Here is a 23,406-nt window from a genome sequence, read left to right as displayed (position 1 = left end):
AATACAAACTCTTGTTAGCCATTTGAGATAATGAAGTAAAACCTGAGGTGGCAGATGGCAGCACTGGCATTGGGAGCAGCACACTCCGCTTCCCCATGCACCCACCCAGACTCTGGCTCATGCCTGCCCCTTCCCTCCTGGCGTCAGCACTGTCCTGTCCCTGCAGAAGGCAGGTTGCAGCTGTTGCCAGAGGGATCCTTGACCCTGAGAAGAGCAGCTTGTAAGGCTTCTTAACCAACTTCATAAAATTCAAACAGCAGTACAGGTGACTGATATTTTTGCTCTGACGGTATTTCTGACCTGTTTCACATCTGACCTGAAGGCACATCCAGTAATGTATGTTTTCAAAGCAGCTGCCAGACTGAAACGTATTGTTTTATGGTTGTTAACTAGGCTTGCCAACATCAACTTTTATGAAGTATACTCTGGTCAGAACATTCCTTCCACTGTGAATAGTTTTGAAGATATTGGCCCCACGTTCAACTTCTCAGTTAAGGTTAGTAAATGTTTCTGGTTCTGGTTCAAGAAGCTTCATTACCTCCTCCTGTAGCCTAGTCCCAAAACTACTTGAAAAAACATTCCTGATTTCACTGTCTGATTGTGATGCTTTAGTCAAGGAAGGAAAAAAAAAAAATTCAAATAGCTGCATACAGTCTTCATGAGGTTAAGGGTGAAATTTGCACTTAGTGCACAAATAGAATTGGGGAGGGATTGGTTCTGCACTGTTTACATATTTAGAAGATGGTTAATGCTTAACTTTAGGCCAACTGAGACTGTTTTTTTACAAAGTGTATTTGTCTTCTGCTGACATGATAAAGGATGACAAGTCTTTGCAGGCTTGGACTTTGAAACTTGAAGCTTGGCGAGGGTTAAGTACTCAAACCAGATGCAAGAACTAGCCAGATTGCAGCATTTATTACATAACTCAGAAATAGTTAGATCCAAATATGCAACGTGGAAGAAACTTATGTTCCATTTCCATTCCTGAAACTGCTAGTTTAAAGCTTTAGGTAACAGGCCTATTGGCTATGGTGGAATATTTGTTTTTCATGCAGCTAATACAAGCTTTGCTAAGGAGGGGCCTGAAGCTGTACAGTACACCTTCTGCTTTACTAGTGGCATAATGTAATTACTGCCCTAGTAAGCATTTTAGTACAAAAAATATTGATGCAAAAGGGGTCCAGTTCTTTCATACTCATCCCATGATTTCTGATTTTCTTGCTATATCAAATAATTTATACATATATAAATATAGCTATCTGGATTAATTCGGAGTTATTTGCTTTGCAGGTAACAACAGGAAGTGTTCCAGTAAAGATGGCATTTGTAAAAATCTATCTTCCAGAACAGACCAGCAAAGATAACCCACTGATGTACGTAACTGCTGTCACCACAGATCAGGTAAAGAACTGAATTACATAAATTGATGAGTTTGGGGGTTTAATCGTACCATAACCATAATTAATCTTACCAAAACCACATATGGTATCTTAGTTTCCTAAAGTATCTAGTGTTAAATAATTCACAATCTAGCCTTTCAAAGCCACCATCTCATCCCAGAAATATGAATTATTATGATGACTATAAACTCCTGAGTATGATGTCATCCAATTTCCTTTCTTCCATCTCTCCTAGGCCAGAGGTGTTACTTGTCAAGCTCAGATAAATCCATTGCAAATAGGGAAAAGACCTTATTCTGCATCTTTCACAAAAGAGAACTTCAGAGCTTCCAGAGAACTGGTGAGTAACACTCAGGGCTCCAGTACTGCAGGACAGGGATGGAGAGCTGAATCCTTAAGAGACCACTGCTGTACCTGTGGGGACAGCTGTGGTGGGGGTGGCACTCCTCACTGACAGTGCAGGAGTGCAGACTGTGGATGTTCTCACACATAAGTGCCTTTCTCAGAAGAAAACGTGCATCTTCTTCTCAGCCTTCAAGCACTTGACTTGTACGCACAGAATGGCAAAGGCAAGGGCAAAAATAATGGGATGCTAAAACATTTGTTAAAATGTATTTTTAATGTGTGCTGTTGCCTCTTTTTGCTGGTTCCCCTGGAAGAACTGTAAGAATGTGAAGTGCAGTACCATTCCATGCAAACTAGAAGACATTATGCTGAAGGGAGAGTACTTCATTAACGTGTCCACCCGAATCTGGAATGGAACCTTTGCTGCTGTGAGTATCAGCTGCATCTTCATGAAGCGTCCAATACCCAAATCCCAACTCCAATATTTTTCGAAGTTCAGTAAAGAGACCTTGCAGTCTAGAAAGGCCTTCTTTTACATTGTATTTTCAGATTGAATACTTAAATCTAAAAGTAAAATAGTGAGGCTGCATAATGGATCTGATTGTAGAGAGGTCGATGCTGGTCTGTTCTCCCACACAGCAAGCAATAGGACAAGAGGAAATGGCCTCAAGTTGTGCCAGGGGAGGATCAGGTTGGATATTAGGAAAAATTTCTTCACTGAGAGGGTTATCAAGCACTGGAACAGGATGTCCAGGGATGTCACTGAATCACCTTCCCTGGATGTGTTTAAAAGTTGTGTAGATACGTTGCTTAGGGACATGGTTTAGCAGTGGACTTGGTAGAGTTTGCCTAATGGTTGGACTTGATGATCTTAAGGGTCTCTTCCAACCTAAACGATTCTATGATAACCTTTTAGTTCAGAATGAAGCCCAAGAAAATGCTGTGATAATGCAGTCTTCACAGCTGAAAAAAACATTATCTGTGTCTGTTAAATTCATTCAAGGGGAACTGCAGTTTCCACAGAACCCAACAGGACAGCAGAGTACAGTATCGTCATAGCCTGGAAAATGTTTCCTTTAGCTTTTGAACATCACAGCCTACATAGCGATCATTTTCAGTCACAACCAAGTATCAAAAGACTGCTAATGCTGCCAGTTACATTTGTTAGAGAAGGTGTGGGGAATATTTTTATTCATTTTTTGTTCTTCTTAGTTTTTGTGTCAAGGAAACAGTCCTTCCTTAAAGACCTACAGGGTGCTTAAAAATATCGATTAGTTAAGATTCTGACTTTCCCATTTTAAATCACCAATCATCCCTCCAGGATCTAGCTGATCATTAAGTACCAGACTTTTGAAATGAGACCATGTTTTCTTCTTAGCTAGGCAACCAACTAAACTACCCTCGAGTCCTGGGTTTGCCTAGAGTGTCAGGAACATGACGCAGTCTCCTTAGTTTGTCTGGCAAGTCCTATGGCAGGTATTGACATTTAACAGCAGGGCTGTTGTCAGCTTCAGCATTCATCTCTTAAAAGGTCAGGTTGATATGTAATACACTTATGCAAGTGTGTGAAGGAAAGCATCTGTCCATAAAGTTCTGTATTTTTCAAATCAGCTGGGTCAAGACTACTTGTGTTAGTGCTGTCAGGTACACAGAAGGTCGAGGCTTGAACAAAAGGCTGCTGCCCTCGCAAGAAAGACTGGAAGACAGTGCTTACCACTAGGCGATGGGAAGGAAAGATCACGTCACAGTTTCCCTCTCATCTCCCATTTTGCTATTTTCTATTTGATTGTAAATGGTCAGTGCAAATAAGTTTGAAAGCACTCACTAACGCACATAATCAGCTTTTTTGTATAGTGGCAATCGGTTGCTGTCCAAGAAGGGGACAACAGCCTTGCCAGTACCTGCTAAGCAAAACAAAGATGTGTTTAGGAATTAACAAGGTGCTCTGAATACTGCTCATACAGGTTTCTAAGCAGTTAGGACCACAGGATAGGTCACTTGGGTAGGTGACCCCGGCACAGTAACTGTTTGCTGCAGGGACAGTCAGTTTGGCATGCGTCAGCTGCTCTGAGCCCACGGCTACTCATGTTCCCTGTGTCCAGCCCGCTGTACCTCGTCCTGCCACAGACAAATGGCTGAAGAAGCAAAATGACAGAGCAGGCGTTGAATTTGGTACAGCTGGCGAGTGCTCCTGTAATCCCACGGGTCTGAGACTGTTGGCAGTGGTGCTGGAGGAAATGGGGCTCTCCGTGCCTGCTGTGCAAGGAGCAGAATGGTGTTGAGCTGGCGGTGTCGGCACAGCCGTGCTCCTCTCCTTGTGACACATGCACAGGGAACTGGGGTCTGGCACAAGGTCACTTTTCAAATGGGAACTGGCTTATGATTTTTGTCTTTTCTGTCTAAGCTGAGGGAGCAATGTCAGATTTTGAGCAGTGGAGAGGAACAGATAGCAATAGGAAAAAATAAATGGGGAAAAACAGAAGCATTGGATGGGGGGCAGGGGAGGGGAAGAACATCCAGTTTCCATTTCTTTCAAAGGCCAGAGATATATCCCCATCAGTCTTTTGTTGCTGAGCTATTTTTCCCTTTCTCACTGCTGCTTTTCCCTCATCTCTTCCCTGCTAGCAGCAGTGACAACTTTGAAATGACTGTAAAAATGCATATATAATCAACTCCTTCTGTTTTGCTTGAGCTGTATGTTACAGAAAAATGGCAGTTCTCCTGTTTCTTTGCTAATAGGTAAGCACAGCAAAATTAAGTCTCGATTTCTGATACATTATTACTCTCATAGACATGTTAGCCTTAGACAAATAAAAAGACAGTTTTAATTTTCTTAATAATGGGATTATTTTTTTTTTTTTGATTCTGAAGTCTTCATTTCAAAGTAAGGGAATTATTTTAGATTGTCTACCTTCTAATCAATTTGCCCTCAAATAGATCTTTACAGGCTTTTTTTACTCTTCTCTTTCAGTTAACTTTCCAGACATTACAGCTCTCTGTTGAGGCAAAAATTGATACGCACAACCCTGAGTTATTCATAATTGGAGAGAATACACTAACTGTAAGTGATAGATAAGTATATTTTTCCAGCTTCTCTTTTACTGTATTAAAGTGATAATATTGAATTTGCAGTGTCCTTTAGGACTATGTAGCGAATTACAAACTCTGGCGATATTTGATTACGTTGAACTAATGTACCCTTTTAGCTATATACAACCTCCCTTAAGTTACTTAAATGTTTTCATTTCAGCCAATTGCTACATAAACCAGATTTAATTAAAATCTGTAGATCTGAAATAGATTGTAGAACGAAAGCAAAACTCAGTTAGAAACTTCTGAAATTCACTTAGCTTCCTGTTCATGAAAAGATCAAAATTTGGACTTTCTTCTGCAATGGAATTAATTGTTATTGATAAATGAGCTCTGGGAAACATTTTCACAAATCTGATTTATATCCTTACTCCTGTAAGTGTCTTTGGTTTGATGTCTGTAGACAGATGTTTGGCACAGGTCTCCAGCAAATATATTTAATCTTGTTTGTAAAAGAATGTGGAGTATTTTTTGCATTTGGAATGGCTGTTATATGGACAATGTGGATGCAGCTAATCTAAATAAAAGTCTTCAAGTCACCATTTCATTAGTGTAGAATCCTTCTCCCAAGGTTTCCATCTGCTATATACAAACATACACAACATTTGAAGAATACATTAGCACTGTGGTGATAGAAAGATACCTTGTTCTCCTGGCCTATCCAGAGAGGAACACACTTCCACTTGCAATACTAAATTTAGATTTATTTTTACAGGATTTACCAGTGTGTTCTATCCATAAAAATAACCAAGGCCATTGAAGACCAAAATGCAAGTTAGTAAGAGTCAAGTAGCTGTGAGAATGCATAGCATAGCACATTCACAGGCAAGGGCAGTTCAGTTAAATATGTATAAAGGCAGTTATTGATTGACTGATCCATCTCAATGTGAAAACAAGACTATAATTCAGTACTATTTTTTGTTACTGTTTTCTCATGAATCACTCCATTTCTTTTGAAAAATCTCTAAATAGACCCATTTGCCTTCAGGGAAGCCTCCAGTGCCTGAAGAAGCAAAAGAAATCATGTGTAGTTCTGGAAATAATGCCAGTTTTTTGCAGAAAAATTGCATGCCTGTATTTGAAGTGTGCTGCAGGCCTCAGCTTTGTGGCATAGTGTTACTTCTGCTAGGAGAAGAAACTCATTAATGCACAATGAAAATATTCCAATTAATTGCACAGGCTTTTTGGGTAGCTCATAAACCATGTATTACTAGGTATTTTTCCACAGTTGAAGTATGATGCTGGTAAATATACATTACAAGCAGTTTTGTTGGTCATTTCAGGAGAATCAGAATTTAATTATTAATATAACTAATTCAGTTAGCAAACAAAAGGTAATTCCTGAGACACCCACTGAAACATCTACAGGAGGGACTTTCATAGCTCTGGGGCACTAGTTGAACAGATCCTGAAAATTATCCACAGGGCTCCTAAGGATCACAGTGGCATTTCACAGACTCACATCATGGTAGGGTTTGGAAGGAATCTCTGGGGATCATCTAGTCCCACCCCCAGGCTAAATCAGGCTCACCTAGATCAGGTTGCACAGTGTCACATCCAGGCAGGTGTTGAAAGCCTTCAGAGAAGGAGATCCCACAGCCTTTCTGGGCAGCCTGTTCTACAGCTCTGCCACCCTCACAGAGAGTTTTTCCTTATACCTAGGTGGAACTTCTGTTCTGTTTTCAGTGAAAAGAGACTTTTGGTGAGGCTTACAGCCTGATCTTTACTCGATAGCCTCTTGTCCTGTGAAAAGTCTTGAGAAATGTTCCAGCTGGTACAGGTACACTCTCCCTAGGGCAGAGAGCTTGCTTTGATATTTCAGTGATGGAGCTAGTACCCAGCACTGGGTATAATTCTTGGCAGGCCAGCAGTGATACCCAGTCTTTGGACTTCACACCTCCTTGGGAACAGGACAGTGCAGAAGCAATCTGAGTTTATTCCCCTACTCTCCCTCTTATTTTAGATAAGGGTGTTAGGATTCATCCAACTTAATATCTACATTAGTAATCCACATCAGTTAGCCCTTCTATAAACCCTGATCTGTAGAAAGAATATGTATTTCTGAGATGCAATTAAGCTCATCTCAAGGATAATCCTTCGTCTCCATTGAAGTCAAGGAACTATATTGTGGACATAATACTAGATGAGTTGAATCCCAGCCACAGTTAGACTTTAGAGAAGACACTTCCACTTCACTGTTAACCTAATGGAGAAAGCATTACTAGGCAAACAGCACATACGTATGAAATAGTTTGGATGAGCTGGGTTGCTGTGTAGACAAATTAATATTGCCTTGTGATGCTATGTGGAGAAGCTGTTTAGGTACCTTTGCATAAAAGCTCTCAGATTTTTTCCAAGTTGGAAAGGACTGCCAGCTGGTGGACAGAAGATTAACCTGCTATAACCATCATTAAGGCTCTTTGGTTAGAAAACACACAAAGCAATCCTGCCTCAGTGAAATTAATACACACAGCCGCACCTAGCACAACACTGGAGTCTTCCAGCAGAAATGACTTAAATCACTGACATGTCAGTCCACTGCAAGTTTCCCAGAAAGCCTGAGATTAAATTACACCAGACAAATGCACTGAGCAAGCAATCCTGAGAAAGTAAACCACCATGACTTCTTTCATCATGTTTCAGGAAGGACGGAACCTTCATTCTAAATGCATGTCGTTCCAAGATTAAATCCAAAGATTTGACAGTTCATAAATACTACAGCACTGTCTCCCAGAGCAACTGTGTTATACGTAACTATATCCTTGGTCGTACCCAATCCAACTAGAAAGGGTGTCACTTGAAAACTAACTTCCAGACACTGTGTGCTGTCCTGGGAGCTCTCTGGTATTGCCTGTAGTTAGAGAGTATAGGTGTGCTCAGAACGCTCCCGTTTGACCCCTACCTCTTACAGGAAATTCATGCAGTTGACTCAGGAGAACACAGATTAAAATGAGAACATCTAAAAAGTTGTTAGTGGTTTCCTAGAAGGTGTGAACAGCAGGCAAAGGAGACAGAGGCACCTGCCCAGCAGGAGGGAAAAGATTTGGGCCAGCGCTGTGCGTGCACAATGCTGTCTGGCCTCCGTGTATGGTCCTGCCTCGCACAGCTGCCCCGCACAGGGAACGGGCTCTGGCAGCGCTCGGCTGGACGTAGCTGCTCCGCAGCTGATGCACCAGACGGGGCTCTGCACCAGGCTGTTCCCCACCTGCATGGGAGCATCTCTGGTTTACCTAGTCATGGCATGTCCACGAACTCTGAAAGACCTCCTGTTACTGGAGGGGCAGAAAGCTGGCAGGAAGAGACTGCTTCTCTGCCTGTTGCATATGGCCAAGAGTGATAAGGGCCCTAAAACTTAACTGGCACTGCCGTGTGCCATGGTGGTCCAATCAGGTACCCATGGACACCAGTGAAAGGCTGTAATTGCCTAGTGTGTTCCAGTCATTGATCCTTGAACGTGTACAGTCCAGCTGTTCTTTATTAGTAAAGTATTTGGTGTACAAATCCTACTTTCTATGCAGTTAACATTAACCCCTAACGTATAATCTCTCTTCCTTCAGATCCCAGTTACAATCACGAAGCCAGATGAGAAAGCTGAGATACCAGTTGGTGTTGTGATTGGCAGTATATTGGCTGGACTCCTGTTGCTGTTAGTTTTGGTTGCTGTTTTGTGGAAAGTAAGTAGGCGTTTATATTCTTAAAAAGCACAAAAAGGGATAAATACATTTGGGCTATTTTCTTTGGAATCTCTCCTCTCTGGTGCTGAACAAAACTGTGCCTGCCGTTTGGTGGTACAAATAATACACTGGCATTATGTCCCTGATGGAAGCATCTAGAAGGGCATTAAAATTTAAAACTCTGAAATGGGTCCCCATAGAAACCGGCAATGTGAAGATGATAAATGAGTTTACAGTGTTTCAAAACAGGGACTGTAGCATTTGGTTTTTTTCCTTTTGACATTGCCTGTCTCCTCCCAGAACTCCCCACCTGCGCTCTGAACTCCCATGATATTCCCAGTGGACAAGGCTGAGGATTAGATGAAAGGAGGGAGAAGTTATACACTGGAAGAGAAGGGTGAGGGCAAGAAGTCATTCACAAAGCATTCCCAAATGAAGGAGAGAGAAAAGTTTTTGTATATCCCACGGCACTGGTGCATGAAGGGCTCCTTGGCACACCAAGGCAGCCTGGAGATGCCTGTATCTTGGCAGGGAGGCAACTGACTACTCAGTACTGCTGTTTTGGCATTCAGTTCCACCAGGCAGGAGTTTAAGGCCCAGCTCCTTTCATTTTAGATTTAGGAATTGTTGACAAATCAAACACTGTATGTGTGCACACGTGTGCATTTCTACCATCACACTATTTAGCTGAGCCCAGAAATGTATCAATGACTCACCACAACGTTGTGTTATTTTAATACTTCTTGCAGCTTGGCTTCTTCAAGAGACAGTATGAGAAAATGACACAGGATATAGAAGATGTTGATGAAATTACGGAACTCACAAAGGACAGAGACTGAAGATGATGAGTTATGTGGATAAGGAGAGGAGATCTGAGCCACCAACAGTAGTTGTGATCCAGTCGGTTCTTCAGCTGGAGTGCCTTAAAGCTTAGTAACATTTAAACATTTTTAATGGAAGTGTCTTGTAGATGAAAATATTTTACAGATTCTACTCTATTATAAGAGTAACTGCAGGACAGTTTTGTTGGTTTTTTGTTTTTTTTTTTTTGTGGCTTTTTTTTCAGAAATGATTTATAGTGCCTTTTCTTGTAAATTTTTGCCTTTCAAACAGACTTAGCCCTTAAAACTGGCAGGTCCGGAGTTTACAGTAACATATTGTGCCAGCAACACTTCTCCTGATCCACTGCAGAGTGAAACAGAGCAATTTATTTCAGATTATTGTGGAACAGCATCAGTTCGTAATTCAGTTGACAAGTACCATATGTGTAAAGGACATTTTCTATTAAGTTGATGATGAATGTGTGGTGAATACTGCTTCCAGACTGGGAGAAGAAAACTCATTTTTTTTATTGACTAGCACCATCCTTATTGTTTTAGAGAAATAATTTGCACCAGCAAACCTTTGTCTTAACTATATAAAGTGGGAACTGCATATGATGATGTCTGTCTGGGTGCTACAGGACAACCGGATGGACAAACTGTTCCAAAAGTTCACCATGTTCCTGGCACTAAGGTCACAACAAAATTACTGAAGTACATTGTTTTGGGAAAATACTGCCAATATGTATGCGTAACTACCTTCTGCATACTTTCTCTGAGAAGAACATACAAACCTAATAAGCACTTACAGCATGTTCTCTGCATTGTTATGATTGGTTTTCAGATTTCATCTTCAGAAGCAGTACCATGACTGTTACACTGGTCTTTATGCTTCCAGTCCTTCTGTTCTGACATCAGTTTAGCTCCTGATGTAAACAGGGAAGACAGTCAAGATCTTGCCCTTAATTCTGTACTGAAAGATTTTGCAAGGCTGAGAGCATGAAGTGAGCTAAAGGGGATGATGAATAAGGAAGTATGCACATTAGGATAGAGGACAGTAAAGATCAAAGCTCTGTGAAAATTGTTTACTGCTCTTGTTTCTTTAGCAACTCAGTGCCCTCCAGGAGACCAAAGTTCAGTATGACTTCCTTACCTGTCACATTTTATTTGGTCCCACACGTTCATGTCTTAATGAAGTTAACATGTTTTATACAGTAAAGTACTATCGTGGAAGGAGCTCTGAGCACTACACTGGGGTGACTTTGTTTTGGTTACATGTCTCAAGTTTATCACATGCTCTTATGCTGCCTGGTTTTAATGAAAGCTCTGTCTTAAAAAGGCCTGTGCTGTAAGAGTGGCAGCAGTCAGGGGAATTGGCCTTTTGGCTCCTTTCTCTCGTGGCTGGCAGTTATGTTAATAATTGATTGTGAGCGAAGACGTGTGCGTTGTCACTGCCATGCAAGCGAGACCGTTTCCAACTCAAGGTGATTTACTTGACGAGTTAAAACATTTTAAACGTGCCTGATTCAGGACCTGAAGTCATGTTTTCTTTCCCCCAAAGCTAGATTGTAAATATGCTGGGGCACTTTTCAGACTGTTTTCTGAGGGATTCTTCAAAAGCTAGGCTTTTAAAGTTTTACTCAAGACTTCACATCTTTTTTTGATCAGGAATCAGCCAGGCAATTTATTTGCCAGTGTCTTTGGCAAATAACAGCTTCATTTGCAGTGACAGCTGGATTGTGCTCAGTGTAGTTTTATATGTGTTTTGGATTTATTTTGTATCTATGAAATGTTCTAGTTTGGAGTGTGGTTTTCTTTAACGTTCTGAAAAACAATCCAGATTCTCATCTTGATTGTCAAACAAGATTGTTGCCATCAGCTGAGTTTGCGACCAAAACAATTATTTAAAAAAAAAAAAAAACAACCAAACAAATAGCAATTGCATAAAGCTAAAGAATAAGCTCCTGACTTGTAATTATAAATCCTGAGGGTGAATGCTCTGACAGTAAAGATAAAAATTGATCTGCCTCAATTCTTGTATAAACTTGTGAGGAAGAAAACAAACCCCTTCGCTTGTATGAGTGGGAAGCTCCTACGTAACCAGGGTCATGCACTCCAGGCTAGAGGGGGAATTTCACAATGCAGCAGATGGCAGCACCTTTCATTTCTGGTGCTGCTTGAAAGGAAATTTAGGCATTCAGCTGGATTTCCTTCTTCCACCTTCAGTGGGAGGTACAGGTCAGTATCTGACATCCATCTTCTTTGGGGATAACAGTTTATCAATCAGGTAGCAATGATTCAATTCACTAGCCTTCACAGGATTTTCCCCCCAGCCTGGACATAATACTTTTTCCCAAAATAAAGGGAAAGTATAGTAATGGGTAAGGTTTTTGTATCTTAATCACTTCAAGTTACTAGTTTATTTTTCTTTTACATTACTAAATGGTTAATTCAGTTTTTGTAATGGGTGAGTCTATTGCACTTTGAAGTTTGCACAGCCACAAATAATGCTGGAAATATTATGTATATTTTGTGTTATGTGCAAAGGGTTGGTTTTTTTTTTTTCCGTCTTTTTTTAAAAATAGCACATTACAGGTGAAATGATACTCTGAAATGCTGAGCTTCAGCATGTGCTTCTGTTCATGCTTGCAGCAAGAGAAGTCAGAAATACCTTCAGCAAACTCAAATTATATCTGATTCTGGTCTTGAAATCTAGCTGCTGATTTCTTGAAGCACCAGAATCAAGTCCAAAACCAGAGTTAGTTTCACATGAGCCTGTGTATAGATTTGGGATGTACAAAGAGAGTTTATAATCAAATTGACTGCTGAAATCTAGCATGTAAGCTCTATGGGAGCAGGGACTGTATCACTGTGGTGCCTACCTGAAGGGCCTAAGAGCATTACCACAATAAAACCAAGAATACTGCTGAACACAGACTCGTTTATTTTTAAATACCATTCTAAAGTGAGGAAATGCTACTGAAAAAGCACTGTGTAAAATGGGCCCAAGTATGTCTGTGCTCCAGTAGCAAACAGTGAAACCCCCAAGGGTATGACTCTGCTAGGTATACAAAGAAGCTGCACTTGAAGTCCTGTAGGTTATAGTCATAACACTACCAGTAAAGCTGTTCTGTAGTGCAAGTCAGCTCACATTAGTGCAAAATACCAAAAAGTCTACATGGTTTTCACTGCCTCAGAAAAGTTGAGTCCTATCTTTTAAGTCAATCTTTCTGCCTTCATTTATGGCAAGTTATTTATATGCAATCACAGGCTTTGGTGTTCTGGCAGTTTTTAAAGTCTATTTGCCTCTTTTTCTTAAAATAGTCAAAATGGAACTTTTAAAACAGAACTGCTATAAAAATTCATCAGGATGCTAATTTTTGTAACACTTAGTAAAATCAAATTGTATGGCTGTTTGGGTTTTTTTTTTTTTTGAAAAAAAAGCAGGCCTAAGGTACTCTAACTGCTGATTTATTGACATCAGCCTATTGTCAAATCTCTTTCTTCAAGTACCTTCACAGGACATTTAATGGAAGAGCTCAAGATTGAGTTTTTAGAGCTTTTTGAGGGGCAAAGGGTAGCATGTCTGCTTTCACAGACAATTTCACTTTGTTAATAATTAGTTTTAAAAGTTTATTCCTTTTCACGTTTTTGATGGAGCAAATGAATGCATTAGTCTATAGATCTACGGATTCCCTGAATGCCTATGGGGGAAGAGACCTGAGGTAAAAGCTGAAAATCTGCTTTCAAATTCAGCAGTCCGAAGGCTTCATTCCCGAGCAGGCGAGCGGCACTTTGAGGAGCGAGGGCCGAGGAGGGCGAGTGTCATTCCCAGCGCAGCCCGCACCTGGGCGTGCCGGGGCCGCTCCTCCCGCGCCCGCACGGCCGTCTCTCGGCTGCCATCTCCTGGGTTGGCTCCTCCATAACACGGTGCCATCCCCCCCACCGTTTGTTTCACGGCAATCCATCAGTGAGCTTCTCTTCAGAGCAGAGCAGAATTAAAAGAAAGGAAACTCTTCAGAATGAAGCTATACTGGTGTATGGACGGTCTGCCAGGCAAAGGGACGGATCAGTATATTCAAATGTTGCTAGCCAAGACCAAGACATCTTTTCAGAAGGACAAATTCTTGCTCTGATGACATGTGCTTTCCTTCCACAAACATCCTTTCTGGCAAGTCTCTGCAAGAATCACACAATGACCCTCTGGTCTGTAGCATCTATTACCAGGAACATCTGTCTGCACCTGGAGCCACTACCTCTGCAGCATGCTGTGATACAGCTGGGAAAGCCACGGAAGAGGGGGGGAGGGGTACCCTCCCTTACAGCCAAGGCAGAGGAACAGCCAGACTTCTCCCAGGAAGCTAGAACTGCATTGTGTATCAACCTGCAGCTGCCTGCCATCCCACTCACAGAGCTCACCAGAAGACAAGGTAGCCTTCATCCAGAATGTGTGGAAACATGGGACATGTGCAGCCACCTCCTTCCCTGACAAGCATCCAGATACAGCTGGGATTCATCCCCTAGCCTGGAAATTTGGAAGTACTTTTAGCTTGCTGCAGACACAGCCGTAGGCAGCTATTTTAGAACAGAGTACTTTGTGCTCCTATGATAACAGTGCTCTAGCTGAGAGGGTAGCCCTACAGAGGGAGCTGGAACACTGAGCTCAGTGTAGACTTAAATTTCAGTGCGATACATTTTACCTCCAATTATGCACATCATCCCCTCCAGGGGCATTTCCATTTCGCTTTTAGACGCCAGCAGAAGAACCCAAAGTTACACAAGAGTGATACATCATTGTTCTAGAACAAAGCAGTACTTGCCTCATGCACAGTTAGGGACACAAAATGACATTTCATTGTTTTGACCATGGCAGCATACACACATTGTAACACTCAGCTGTGACTCAGTGCAACATCTCTTCCATTCATTGTTCCTGGTCACTGTGGGGAAGTACACAATTATTCTTTCTCTTCTTTTCTGCACCCTTCTTCCCAGCTGCATTGCTGATGGGGAAGGTGCATTTAAGGTCACCCTGGAGGAAATCTTCCAGCAGACTGCAGCTCTCGAGAAGCACTAGTGCAACACAGGAGTTGCCCCTGATCACAGAGCCCCGAGTACCATTTAGCTGTTCTAAATTGTCACTGTTTTTCTGTATCAGAGCACAGCACTAGTATGTGAGCACTGCACAGGTTTTACTTCATTCATAAACCATCCACCACAAGACAACCTAGCTATTTGTTTGTTAAACCAGTACACTAATTAGTTGCGTGGTAACAGCAAACATGAATGTGGAAAAACAAACACCAAAAATGGGAAAATTGGTATTTCTTTCTTTTAAAAAAAAGAATCGGCAGAGGAAGTCATCTGTGCTCGGGATTCTGTACAACTCCCAACACAAACGACATTCAAATAGCAGTGGGCTTCTCTCCAACCTCCAAAGCAAGGGCAAATTCAACATTGAACTTGCTCACCTCTGACAGGGGCCACATGGTTTGGAAGCTGCATCTGTGTGCGCACACAAGGAGCAGCTGCTGTCCTGCAGAGAAGGACTCGCTCGCGTCCACGAGGAGAGTGCATCAGCAAGTTAGCAAAGCACACTGTAACCATGCTTCTGCCTGAAGCTGTATGTTCCACTGGGGTTTACCTAATCCAGGTACAGTATGAGAACTCACTGGGGAGAAAAAGATCACTGACTATTTTTCTCATTTTATTTTGTGCAAATAGCAGCTGTTTGTTGACTTACACTGCAGAAACAATGAAATGGATCGTACAGCTGAAGTTTAAGTATTGTATAACGTACAGATACATAAACTTGAGCAAATAATTTCACTTTTCTTTGCCTCATTTCCCTTCCTTTATATCTATCTTGTCTACAGGATAGTAGATGCAACTGCCTCTCAGTATTAATAAACAATGGAACTTTGAACTCTTAGCATCTAAACACTGTCATGGCACAGTACAATAATATGAACAAAATTATCTTACTCAGGTGAACAGCCCATTGTTTCCAGCAGAAGCACAGGCATACTGTGTAAGTCTTTGTCTCTTTTAACCAGGTTTCAAGACAGTAACAGGAGAAAAACTGTATTAAAATCGTAACTGTGAATTTAAATGCATATATAAACTGAAAAAAGTTCAAATCCAGGCACAAAGAGATGATTTCAAATGAGAGTCAAGAGCACTTAAAACCCTATTTATTATTAATTTTTTTTCACTCAGCCCTAATTACATTATTCAGATTGAACTGCGTATTACAGCCGCTTAAAAACATATAGATTCTCTATAAAAACGAGTATGCTCATCAAGAAGAGTAACACTTTATTTTTAAAAGAGGACAGCTACTTTTCTGAATTTGCCCAAAAGCATTCCTTGTTTTCTTTCCAAGAATATTCATCCTCATAAATTTCCTGCAAATATAAACAAAGAACGGGAAATATTGTGGGAGTCTGCTACACAGAGCCACAAGCCAGGCCAAACAACTCAACAGCCATCCTGCTCTTATTTACAGATCACAACAGGACTACACAGCCTTTGGCTGGCAAACAGAAAAAAGGGCAGCACCCTGAGAACATATTCACTTACATGTGGGCAGATGCTGAACCTCAGGCTGAGCCCCATTAAATTTAGAACAGCCCATCTATACTGAAGTCAATTCAAGCAAGAGTTCTAGAAGAAATGATGTAGAAGCTGTAGAGTACACAGCACTAGGGTCTGGAACAGTCGTTTTTACGTGTTGTGACATTAACCGGCCATATCATAATTTTTAGTAGAGTACTGAAGTGTATCCAAAATGTCAATATTAAAAATGACAATACACAAAATGCACTAAGCCTCAGATATTCCAGACAGACTGGACTACCCAGCAACAGTCCAGTCCTAAGCAGCAAATTCAGCAGGGCTCCCAGACCCTGATTATTCTTTCTGAGACCACAAAACTCCACGCTCTCAAAGAAGATGTCAAAAGAGTGAAGTAATGTGGAGAACATCGCTGTTGGCTCATGCCAAGTTCTGCCTGGCAGAGAGCAGGCAGAGGTAATGCTCATTACTTGCATGCAACACTGTGGTTACACAGTGATGCTCTTCCTAGTCCCAGGCTCTTCCCTCCACAGATTGCTATGTGCCCATACTAGCTTAGGGAACTCTGCTCATCCCTTCATTGTGTGCTGTTGCTTAATGCTTTGTGCTTTCACAATGCCACAGGGATGAGGGGAAAACAGAAAGACAAGAAATGCCACTTTTACTTGCAATCTGGAATGCTGTCCAAAGCCAAGCTGACTCAGAGTTGTTCCAGAAGCTTCTGCAAAACTGAGTTGGCTGCTCAAAAGAGGAGAGCTCTGGGCTCCTTCACTTTAACCTCAGGATGGCATTAAAAGGAAGAAGAGGAGCTGGATGGTGCAGCGAAGGAAGGGCCTTCCAGGTGCCCTATCTGCCACACACGGGCCTGACTGCACTAGAGGAAACTCCCTGGCGCTAGACGCCGGCACCCCATCAGGAGCAATTGCTGCCCATAATACTGCAGCTGCTTCACTGACCAACAGCAGCTTATAGCCCAGCTGTCTAAGATTCTGGCACAGGCCTAAAACCAAATTTGTCCCAAAACATACCTTCTTCCATATTGGGACAGATGCTTTTAAGGTATTGATGCAGTACATTACAGCTTCAAGGGATTCTGCTCTGTGTGGAGAGGAGACTGCAATAACCACACTTGCTTCAGTTACTGGAACCACACTAAGGAGAGAAGAGGAACAACAGCAGCTTTAGCTAATGCTTAACATCAAGAGCACCCAAAAGTTGTGGCCAGGACACACCACTGTTCTGGCCACACACTCCTGACTCATTCATACGGAGCAAGTGTCAAGACACGTTCAAAAGATTATATAATTTTTAAAAGAAAGAAGACCACAACCAAAATCAGTACCAGATGTGTGATTTCCATGCTTTAGAATAAACACACCATAGGCTTTTTTATTTAAAAAAAAAAAAAAACAGAAAAAATAAAATAAAGTCTATGGACTTAAGAGAAAATTGATAACTTGCAACAGTGCACAGGAAACTCACCGGAAACTGGCTTAATAATTAACAATGACAAGTCAGGAACAGCCAATTCTTATCTGAAAGCTTAAGAAATCACCTCAGTTTACACAAGCATTTGTGAAAGAAGAAACTGAGTGCCTCAAACTATGCAGATTTTGCAATGAAACTTAATTTTTTGATAAATACCGATTTCAAATTATGAAACTTTTCCTGTTTGATGTGTTGTTTTCCAAACTTAACAGAAGTAGCACAAAGTTTTGTTTCGCTCCTCAGAAAGACAGTGTTCCCAAAAGCTGCCTCCCAACCCTCCCTCCACCGGCAAACTGTTGGCAGGAAAAATCTAAGCTTAAATGCTTCGAGCTGCCCTCAAGAGAGTCACTCTGTTGACTACACAGGAAATCTGAGGAAACTACCCCTCAGAGCTAACATTACCCTTTGCAATCAACTCTTAAGTTCCTTCTGCTGAGAAAAGGAAACAAGCATTTGCAAAAGGCTGCATAATACTGCCAGCTTCAGTGAGAAATCTGATGAATAGTGAAGGTTCAAAGAGTACGTCAGACACTAGTACTCCGTGTTTTGAACTCAACAGAAAATGCTTATCCACAACTCAAAGAACAACAGGAGGTTCTCCAGCAAGCAAGGCCAGCAATTACCATACCTCTCCCCTCCCCAAAGTCTAAGCTGTTCACATTCCCCATGGCATAGTTTGACTTAAAACTGACAGTAAAAATGTTCTGCAGCACCTCAATGCAAGAGAGAACAAAAAAAAAGAAAGTGCTGCCGACTTCACTTCCTTAAAAACAGACAGAAGAAGCCAACAGCCTTCCCTTCCCTGGAATAAAATCTCAAACCCTTCTCCCCACTTTTAAACCACGACACTAGCATCAAAGATCCTGCAGACTAAATGTTGACTCCAGCAAATGCTACTAATATACACGTTTTTGAAAAGATGAATTCTGAAAGGTAATTTCACAGTCTAAGCTCGATCATGCAGTCATGTTTGCTGCATTACAGTTCATAAAGACTCCTGCACATCCTGCAGCCGTGTAACTACAGCCATACGCTAGACAAGGATTAATGTTCCATTTGCAGAATGATGGGGTTTGGCCATACATACCCAAGTCTGTGGTGCACTGCAATATGTTTGACTGATGGCCATTTCTGTCTAACATCTCTGCAGATTTTCTTGATTTCAGTCTCTGCCATTGAAGTATATGCTTCATATTCTAAGCGAATCACTTTCTTCCCTTCAAAATTGTTTCTTGTAGTACCTAAACACAAATAATTTATCACAAAAGAGCACTGAGTAAATACATATTACATAATCCACATAAAAAATTTAGAATATATATTATAGCAATTAAATAATATTATATATAAAAATAGAGTAAAACTCAGGATCTCATGCTACGATCAAAGTCAGCACTATGCAAGTATAAACTATCTCCCCTAATCAAGGCTACGTAAAGGTATCTTTTTGAACAAAAGAAATCTTTAATATACAAGCAAGCATTTAGTTTACACATTAAACAAGTCTGCAGTCTGTAATGCCTAAGGCTGGGACATCTTCTGTAGTAACTGCAAAGGTACTATTATTGCATTTGTCCATGCAGTATCTAAGAGCTCAGTACTTAGGAGCCCAGGAGCACCAACGTTTAAGCACAAGGGGGTTTCAGGACCTGTACCATGTACATTAAGCAACAAGACAGAGCTTTCAGCCTTCACCTTCACCAGCCCATAGGTAAAACAGTACTTTACTTTCAATAAAGATTTGAGTTGCAGCCTTCAGAGAGATGTAGACCTGTGGTTTACACAGCCACAGCATCCCATTTCCTACCTTGAAAAAGTTGTGTCCAAGGGGATGGGAGAGCAGCTCCAGAACAGTCCTGTACTCCAGAGCTGCTGTTCTGTTCAGGACTAGGATCGTCACACCAGCAGGGAAGCTTGTCACCACTTTGTCCCAGTGCAACTGTTTAAAAGCTGCCATGGTTTTGTTCTAAGTAATCCAGGACATGTTTTCTAAATGTTCTGGCTTCAGCCCAGGAACTTATTTGAGAAGCACGAGTTTGGCGTGTGGACGATCTAGGTTTCATTTATTAGACTGTTAGCACACTCAGAGATTGAGCTCAGAAATATTAAACTCACCAATGAACAAAGACACTGCCCCACAGTATGGTGAAATGACCATCTCTGACACTTCATCTACAGAGAGCTTTTCAGACTTTAGCTTGATAAAATCTTTTGGCACATCTTCGCTTTCATCCATGACTCAGTAGAAAAGCTGAAACCAAACAAACTCTATTGTTGCTTTTGGTGATGCCAGCATTGACCAACTGCTTTTTATCCAGTGCTGATGCCCCAATTCATGCACCATCTACTTCTAACCCCAAGAGACCACCAGTCTCTATGGCAAATTCACTTCTTAGCAGACTTGCTGTTAGAATATTAACCCCAAGAATCAAGCAATGACCTGTTTTTTAATGCATACATGCTCCTTGTGGTAGGAAAGTCTGTCCAAGCAGGACAAAACTAGAACTAGTCTGAGGCCCTAGTTTAACAGTACAAATAAACCAGCACAGACCACTGTACTAATAAATCTGTGGCAAGATTGTCAGTCCCTCCTCCCTATCTAATCCTTAAATTAAACACAGTTTAAAACACATATTTCTAATAAACACAGATAGAGTTCTAATCCTCAGGACCTCATACTGCTGGTCTGTTTCAGTGACACTGGAGAATACTTCTAATTCCTCTGGGTAGAAGCCAGTCACCAATTCATGTAAGAATCATGAGAAGAAGTATCTTGAGCAGTAGCAATGGAACATGCTATGTTCCAATGGAATGTACCTTATTTATGCAAGCTGGATATCTACTGGCAGCCAGGAACACCTACAAAAGAGTAACAAGACCCAAAAACCAAACTCAAAACAGTGTCTGCCTCCATGGGCAATTTTATTCCATTTACTGCTTATCTGTTAATCACCTACTATTGGGTCACTAGGTTACAGTTTCTGGTCAGCACAATGGTTCTCTCCAGCAGGAAATGCAAGTTACGTTCTCTGGAAATACTACTGGGGTGGAGGAAGAGAATTGCAATCACATCTCTGGACCTAAACATAAAAAAAAAAAAAAAAGTTATTATTAGATATTTTAGCACTGGAGGACACTCCATCGGAAACTAAGCGATACCTACCTAACAGAACCTGGGACGATTCAGCCTCCACTAATTGGTGGGATGATGGCGACTTCGTCTCCAGGCTGCAGGACCAGGGGATGATCCCCCAGACGCACGTACTCCTGTCGAACGGCGAAAACCACTTGATCCTGGATGACAGCAAGCCTGAGAGGGATTGGCAGTAGCACAATTAGGTTTCTAAATAGACTGGTTGCATTTAACCATGAGATTTTGTTAAAGAACAAACTGATGCACAGTCTAGGGCAGCTGAGGTAAATACCACTGAGACTTAGGCAACTCTGCTTCCAATAAACTTTCAAAAACACAACAAACATCCACCTCCTACTCCTGGGTTTTCTTGTGGCTTATGAGGAACCAACTCAGTATAACTTTTATAGGTCAGGAACTGGATTTGTCATAGAGCTACGTCAGAATGAAGCACTGTAGACCACACCCACTCCTGTAGCTTCTAACAAAGAAGTAACTAACTCAAGAGGTAGCCACCATCCAATCTGGGATTAGATGGAAATATTCCCCCAGTTCAGTCTGGCTGGACTGGAGCAATTTCATTACATGGTAAGAATCACTGCAGGATGCTGCTCATGAGATCTCATGAAGATTCAGTGGTCTAAGAGTGGCTCTTGTTGTAAAACCTCACAATTTATGAGGCTTTGGATCTTTTCTACTTCCAGGTCTGAAATTTCCTATTGACAAAGAATGGCAAAAGAACAAAGAGGGCAGATCTGATGTATTTTCTGGCAGATCTTCTACATATTTTTTTGATTTCACATCTGTGAAACATTGCTGTGAAAGTCCACAGCTCTGAATACCATGAGGTAGGAAGCCACTTTCATGACTAGGTGCAGTCACACAGTATGAGGGCAACATCAGTAAGACACCAAAGAAGGAACACCAACATTTTACTTTAGAAGGTCCAGGCATGGTAACTGTTACCGTCTGAGACCACAAAATCTGGGACAGACAGTGCCAGGCTGTACTGCCTAGAAGCAAGTAGGCATGTCAAAGTGCACAAGCAAAAATCATCTATTTCCTACCAGCCAGAGAGACAAAAGTAGAAAGGCACAGACTGAGCAAAGCATAGTAGGACAGACTGAATGGTGGAACTGTATGAAAGTAAAGCAAGCCACTGAGGAACTGAGCGGAACTATGGAACTGAAGTGTCCATTAGAAGGATGGGCTCTAATTAATATCACTTGGAAGTTGATTCACTGGGGAAAACGGGTGGAACAGAAAAGCATTGTCAAGAATGCTCAAGCTACAGTCTGAATATCCATTAGCAATGTGAAAAGAAGTCTGTGGTCAATGCCCTACAATTATGTTGAGTTTTTCCAGAAAAGCTAGGAGCAGAAGCATTTTCCAAGAAGGCCACTGTGGAGTAACTGCACAGGCAAAATGTACTGCCCCAAGTCATCATTCATAAAAGGACAAAGTTGACAAATTGTGGCAAACCAACCAAAGGTTGTGTTGCTGCTTCTGACACCGAGTAATAGGCTGCAAAGTAAAACACTCATTCCCCACTGCCTCCTTTCCCAAAACATGCTTAGCTTCAATCCTCTGTGAGGAAAAGGCCGCTGGTCTAACATTTGGTTAGAGCTTCTCATCTGGAAATAGATGCCATTGCTAAATAGTTGTGTGGGTTTTTTTGGGGGTTTTTTTTGTTTGTTTGTTTGGTTTTTTTTCCATAGCTTTTGAGAGTAGAACAAATAAGGAAGGGTGGTGCCTAAAGGAAGACTTTGGCACCCAAGTCCAAAGTCGTAGAAATTCCAGTGCATTCAGCACTAAATCCTGAGAACCTCAACCTCTGTTATACCTTACCTTTTTAATTTTTTTTTTCACTCCTCTCTTCAAAACAGTGTGGTACCCCTATCTATCATACTCTTTATTGACAGGACTGAGCACATTCCCCCAGCCTTAACCTGAAGGGGTACACTCCCGAAGACCACCAGCACTACAGAGGTCCTTAGAGAACACAGCCAGTGCTCTCACAGGACCAGACTCTTCATAAAACGCAACCAACAGTGATTACTGTTTTTTTTCCAGAACAGAGATTTAAAGTGGCTGAGCCAATTTCCTGTGTAAGGGTTGAGTGGCTGGAAGTGCATGGCAGGGCTTCAGTTTCCTTCCTGACCTGCCTTTCAGAACGTGTCAAAAGCTCAGACCAATGGCTAACAGCACACCTAAAGACAGGTGATCTAAAACATCTGCACATTATCATTAATTTCTTATTTATTGCCCAGGCTGCACTTGAGCCTTCCTTGAGACATCTCACCTTCTCCACAGGTTAATATGAGCTTAGTTTTCAGGTGCGGCAGAGTTACTGCACCATGACCCTTTGGGACAACAGGCCATATATCTTAAACCACGCCTCTGGCTCAACTTTTGGGTACATTTATTTGACCTACTCTTTCCTTGCACATACATAAAGCTACACCATTTCCAATGGGCCAAAACACACAATGCTTGCTGCTGTATGCAAGAAGGTGGATGATGCCACTGTTCTGATGACACCTGAGTATTGATACGCTTTCCAGCTCAACTCCAAGCACTGAACCTGTATTTACCAACGATACCCCCGCCACGTTAAGCCCTGTGCACCTCGGGAGCAGCCTTCCCGAATACCTTGGGTGAACTCTGACGATCTCCTCCCAGAGCTGCAGCGAGGTGATCTGCCGTGGCACCGAGAGGGTCTCGCAGCGCAGCCCCGCCAGCTCCGCGCTCCGGGCGAAATACAGAACGGAGATCTGCGCGGGGAACAAACGCCCATCAGGGACCGGGGCCTACCGCAAACAAACCCGCTACTGCACCTTAGCTTCCCAAAAATACCAAAACAAACCACCGAAACCAAA

At 41.8% G+C, this 23,406-nt stretch overlaps 3 protein-coding genes across 4 annotated transcripts in view; 1 reads left to right on the top strand and 2 right to left on the bottom strand.

The window, feature by feature from the left end:
• The window catches only part of ITGA2 (integrin, alpha 2 (CD49B, alpha 2 subunit of VLA-2 receptor)), a gene marked incomplete at its 5' end in the record, with an annotated part of 24,729 nt that extends 15,381 nt beyond the window's left edge, over positions 1–9,348 (top strand). Inside the window, 7 exons of the mRNA XM_008949252.1 lie at positions 394–496; positions 1,291–1,401; positions 1,636–1,740; positions 2,060–2,173; positions 4,717–4,806; positions 8,393–8,509; positions 9,259–9,348. Coding sequence (XP_008947500.1) covers positions 394–496; positions 1,291–1,401; positions 1,636–1,740; positions 2,060–2,173; positions 4,717–4,806; positions 8,393–8,509; positions 9,259–9,348 — 730 coding nt within the window. The remainder of the gene's footprint in view (positions 1–393; positions 497–1,290; positions 1,402–1,635; positions 1,741–2,059; positions 2,174–4,716; positions 4,807–8,392; positions 8,510–9,258) is intronic.
• Positions 9,349–15,628: 6,280 nt separating this feature from the next.
• Positions 15,629–23,303, bottom strand: LOC103781530 (molybdopterin synthase catalytic subunit). 2 transcript variants are annotated; one of them, XM_008949249.1, is made up of 6 exons: positions 23,180–23,303; positions 20,558–20,704; positions 19,510–19,645; positions 18,482–18,635; positions 16,935–17,058; positions 15,629–15,737 (listed from the first exon to the last, which is right to left on the bottom strand). In XM_008949249.1, the coding sequence occupies exons 3-6, from the start codon at positions 19,628–19,630 to the stop codon at positions 15,669–15,671; spliced, it is 468 nt and encodes a 155-aa protein (XP_008947497.1). In that variant the 5' UTR covers positions 19,631–19,645; positions 20,558–20,704; positions 23,180–23,303; the 3' UTR covers positions 15,629–15,668. The 2 variants fall into 2 exon arrangements, with proteins under 2 accessions (XP_008947497.1, XP_008947498.1); XM_008949250.1 differs by lacking the exon at positions 23,180–23,303 and adding an exon at positions 19,750–19,874.
• Positions 15,640–23,337, bottom strand: LOC103781531 (molybdopterin synthase sulfur carrier subunit-like; the record flags this gene model as incomplete). The annotated part of the gene is made up of 6 exons (XM_008949251.1): positions 15,640–15,737; positions 16,935–17,058; positions 18,482–18,635; positions 19,510–19,645; positions 20,558–20,704; positions 23,180–23,337. Coding segments are annotated over 2 exons (285 nt in total), but the record flags the coding sequence as incomplete, so codon positions are not given.
• Between the last annotated feature and the right edge of the window lie 69 nt (positions 23,338–23,406).

The sequence above is a fragment of the Merops nubicus genome, unplaced genomic scaffold (assembly GCF_000691845.1).
Source record: "Merops nubicus isolate BGI_N331 unplaced genomic scaffold, ASM69184v1 scaffold41211, whole genome shotgun sequence".
Lineage (NCBI taxonomy): Eukaryota > Metazoa > Chordata > Aves > Coraciiformes > Meropidae > Merops > Merops nubicus.
Note: the sequence above shows the minus strand (reverse complement) of the source record. Positions and strands in the feature narration are given on the sequence as shown.

Excerpts from the sequence above, each read along its gene's own strand:
- LOC103781530 (XM_008949249.1), bottom strand. The coding sequence starts at position 19,630 with ATGGATGAAAGCGAAGATGTGCCAAAAGATTTTATCAAGCTAAAGTCT. Across the intron at positions 17,059-18,481 it reads GCAGTGCACCACAGACTTGG|TGTGGTTCCAGTAACTGAAG; the intron begins GTATGTATGGCC and ends TTCTCTCCTTAG. Across the intron at positions 15,738-16,934 it reads CTGTCCCAATATGGAAGAAG|GAAATTTATGAGGATGAATA; the intron begins GTATGTTTTGGG and ends TTATATTTGCAG.